General features: G+C 38.1%; 1 protein-coding gene across 1 annotated transcript in view; it reads right to left on the reverse strand.

Moving 5' to 3' along the window:
* The window catches only part of LOC101983610 (olfactory receptor 2D3-like), a 1830-nt gene extending 974 nt beyond the window's left edge, over positions 1-856 (reverse strand). Inside the window, exon 1 of the mRNA XM_005353434.2 lies at positions 852-856. Within this exon, the coding sequence (XP_005353491.2) occupies positions 852-856 (5 nt within the window). The remainder of the gene's footprint in view (positions 1-851) is intronic.
* Positions 857-1691: the final 835 nt, after the last annotated feature.

A 1691-nucleotide genomic window follows, 5' to 3' on the forward strand; every position in this document is an offset into this window, starting at 1 on the left:
ATGTTGGAAGAAGCCTGTGAAAGTCTGGGAGTATTGGCTACAGTACTGTTTCCAGAAAGTACTGCACTGTTTTTGATTGTTTGACAAAAGGTGTGAGATTCTTTGAGCATACCATGATAAAATTGTTGATGGATATTCAGTGATAATCACAGCATACAGAGGGAAATCCCACATCATAAGATCTTTCTATTTTGGTGCACAGTTCATAGGTTGACCCTTCAGACATGAATGATCTCAAGGAGACAAAGGTTGGCTCCCAGAAAAAGACCTCCCACCTTCTTTGTTTCAGAGTTACCGAGTCAGCTTTGCCTCAAACCTGTGATAGACTAGACCTCTGCCTTGTACAAGCAACCCATCCATTCATATCCAGGCAGACATATTGCCTTCTTTATTTTAAGACTTTAAGGTCTTACTTTATTTAAATGTTCACTGTAGCATGGTTGGTCTATGGCACCTTGTAGGAGGGTGGTGGTGAGAAGATTTACTTTTGAGACAACTTTGTACACTAGAGATCAAGTAGAAGAGAAGAACAGAGAGGTACACCATTGTCCAAAAATAAATGAAGAATGATGGTTATATATTGTGTTCACAAAAAGTTTGTGTAATTGTTGAATGGGCAAGAAATTTATTCTTTATAACAGCCAATGTACTTAGAAAAAAGAAGTAATATTTTATGGGTGGAAATTTTCATCATGAGTCACAGTGAATGTCTTCCCAAAGGTTCTGATTAATTCCATGACATGAAACTTCATCTTGAGTTTCCCTGCTTTCTGGAGTCAGGCAGAGGCCCCAACATTTTTATATTTATCATATTTAGTGTGTTGTGATTAGGTTGTGTTCTGATCTCATACTTCATACCTTGTAAAAAAAGCAATGGTTTTGTTGTAGGTTTTGTTGCCTAGAAAGATTTCATTTCACAAGCAAGTTTTCATTCTATTTTGAAGATGGAGGATGACTGTGGACTGGGGTGGACAGATGAACAGCACCATGTGTCTGTCACTACCCTAACAGGACAAAATGATGAGTAATTTACCACTTGTAGAAAGGATGGCACCCTGTTAACTTATTGGACTGATTTAGTAGTGTCGGGGTATGTGGGCATGTTGAAATTATATCAGAAAAGCAAGCCCCACATCTACTGAACAAATGAGACCAAGGGAGAGGTATAACTTCCTCATCTGGACACCATATCAAGACAGACTCCACCAATATGATGGTAGGAACCCCACTGGACTGTCATTTAACTTCATAGTATTTACACTGTGAACAAAACCTCCTACAATAAGCTGTATCTGCAGAGACTGATTGATTCCAAGTGCAGTATTTTGAGAGATGTTGGAATGTTACAGGTCCAAGACTAATTACTTGAGATCTTGAACCAGCTTTAAGCTCCAGCAACATCCAGCCATTTCTTGCTAACCTCTGTGTATTGTTCACATCCTGAAATGAATGGATAATGTTTATTATTTATGGACGTTCCAGACCCACTGGCTTCCAACCAACTTAAAAGTGAAAAATGTCATCAGTTAGCATTGATGGTCGTCAGAGAAACCTCCCGCATCTTGCTGTAATCACTTCTGTGATGTACTACATAATATTTTAGACCTCATTGACATTTTTGTTTTACAAAACTGTAAAAGTTAATGAAACTACTTCTGTGTTGGAACATGAAATTTGTGATAACCTGTGTT

The sequence above is a fragment of the Microtus ochrogaster genome, chromosome 10 (assembly GCF_000317375.1).
Source record: "Microtus ochrogaster isolate Prairie Vole_2 chromosome 10, MicOch1.0, whole genome shotgun sequence".
Classification (NCBI taxonomy): domain Eukaryota; kingdom Metazoa; phylum Chordata; class Mammalia; order Rodentia; family Cricetidae; genus Microtus; species Microtus ochrogaster.